Source organism: Hydra vulgaris, chromosome 04 (genome assembly GCF_038396675.1).
Source record: "Hydra vulgaris chromosome 04, alternate assembly HydraT2T_AEP".
NCBI lineage: Eukaryota > Metazoa > Cnidaria > Hydrozoa > Anthoathecata > Hydridae > Hydra > Hydra vulgaris.
This window is the reverse complement of record NC_088923.1, coordinates 9,763,855-9,765,355: the sequence shown is the minus strand read 5'-3', so window position 1 is coordinate 9,765,355 and position 1,501 is coordinate 9,763,855. Positions and strand designations below refer to the sequence as shown.

General features: G+C 33.8%; 1 protein-coding gene across 1 annotated transcript; it reads left to right on the top strand.

The window, feature by feature from the left end:
• On the top strand, window positions 1–534 carry LOC136079166 (uncharacterized). The gene has a single exon (XM_065794888.1). It carries the CDS (start codon window positions 1–3, stop codon window positions 532–534), a length of 534 nt encoding a protein of 177 aa, XP_065650960.1.
• The last annotated feature ends 967 nt before the right edge of the window (window positions 535–1,501 follow it).

Sequence of the window (1,501 nt, the reverse complement as noted above, 5' to 3'; positions counted from 1 at the left end):
ATGAACGATTATGTACTCAATGAATCATCTACCCTTCATCTTCTAGGATTAACTCTTACTTCCAATCTTTCTTGGAAACCGTATTTCAAATCTATTGCAAAATTAGCATCTGTTAGAGTTGCATCTCTTTATCGAGCTCCACACTTTCGTTCTCTGGATTATATTCTCTATCTCTATAAATTTCAAATCCAGTCTTGTATGGAATACTGTTGCCATATCTGGGGCAGATCTTCTGATGATACCCATTCTCTTTTAGACAAGTTGCAAAAACACATTGTAAGCATAGTTGGACCTGCTCTTGCAGCCAACCTCCAACTTTTATCACTTCGTCATAATGTTGTTTCTCTTTCTCTTTTTTACAAATACTATAATAGACACTGCACTAAAAAGCAAGCATCTCTTGTGCCATCTACTAAAATTCATTCTCTTGTTACTCGTGATTCAATTAAGTCTCATCCTTTTTGTGTGACTGTTCCTAAGTGCTCCAAAAACTCTTATTACTCAAGTTTTTTTCCTCGAACATCAGTTAATTGAAGTTTGCTTCCTTCATCTTGCTTTTCTAATTCATGCAATCTTTTAAGACGTGTGTCAATCATTATCTTGCTCTATAATATTTGTCTTTTCTCTTCCAATAATTTCCAACTCTAATTAGTGGTTGCTTGCAGCCTTTTCGGAAGCAAAGATGTTTAAAAAAAAAAAGTTATAACTTATTACTGTCATAACTTACTTTAAAACTGTATAACTCTAGTTAAACAGTTAGAGTATACATTTATAACTGGTATAACTTACTTTATAACTACTATAACTTTTATCTTAAAACAGTTACAATTATAATTCACAGTTCATAAAAATACTTTCAATTAAATGAACTTACAGTTCATATAAAATACAATTTATACTACTGTGATCAAAAAGTAAGGTGAATTTTTAATTTAAACTTCCGGCCTTATTCGAATCGTCCAATCTTTTTTATTTTTAAGTTAGTAGGAATGTCATTAACATTTGCGCCAAATTACATGTCAAACTCATAATCATTTTTTTTTGTTTACGCTTGTTTCTGAAGTACCAAAAGTGCATTCGGCGATTTTCACGATGTCTAATTTTGTTGAGCAAAGAAGTGCTATTAAATTTTGTTTGCGGAATGATATTTCTGCTGCTGAAACGTATCGAATGTTGCAAAAGGCCTTCGGTGAAGAGACTATGTCTCGAAAAAATGTTTACAAGTGGTACAAAGACTTCAAAGAAGGCCGAGAACGTGTTAATAACTTGGAACGCTACGGACGACCATCGACTTCGATTGATGATCGCCACATCAACAAAATCAAAGAATTGGTGCTTGCAAATTGTCGGTTAACCATTCGAGACCTTGTTGACATGGTTTGAATATCATTTGGGTCGGTGCAAGCGATTTTGAAGGATCATTTGGGCCTCAGAAGACTCAAATCACGTTTGGTGCCGAAATTTTTCAATTTCTTTGAAAAAGAGCGTCGCGTTAAAACGC

What these genes read in the sequence shown, in the direction of transcription:
- LOC136079166 (XM_065794888.1), top strand. Translation starts at nt 1, where the DNA reads ATGAACGATTATGTACTCAATGAATCATCTACCCTTCATCTTCTAGGA.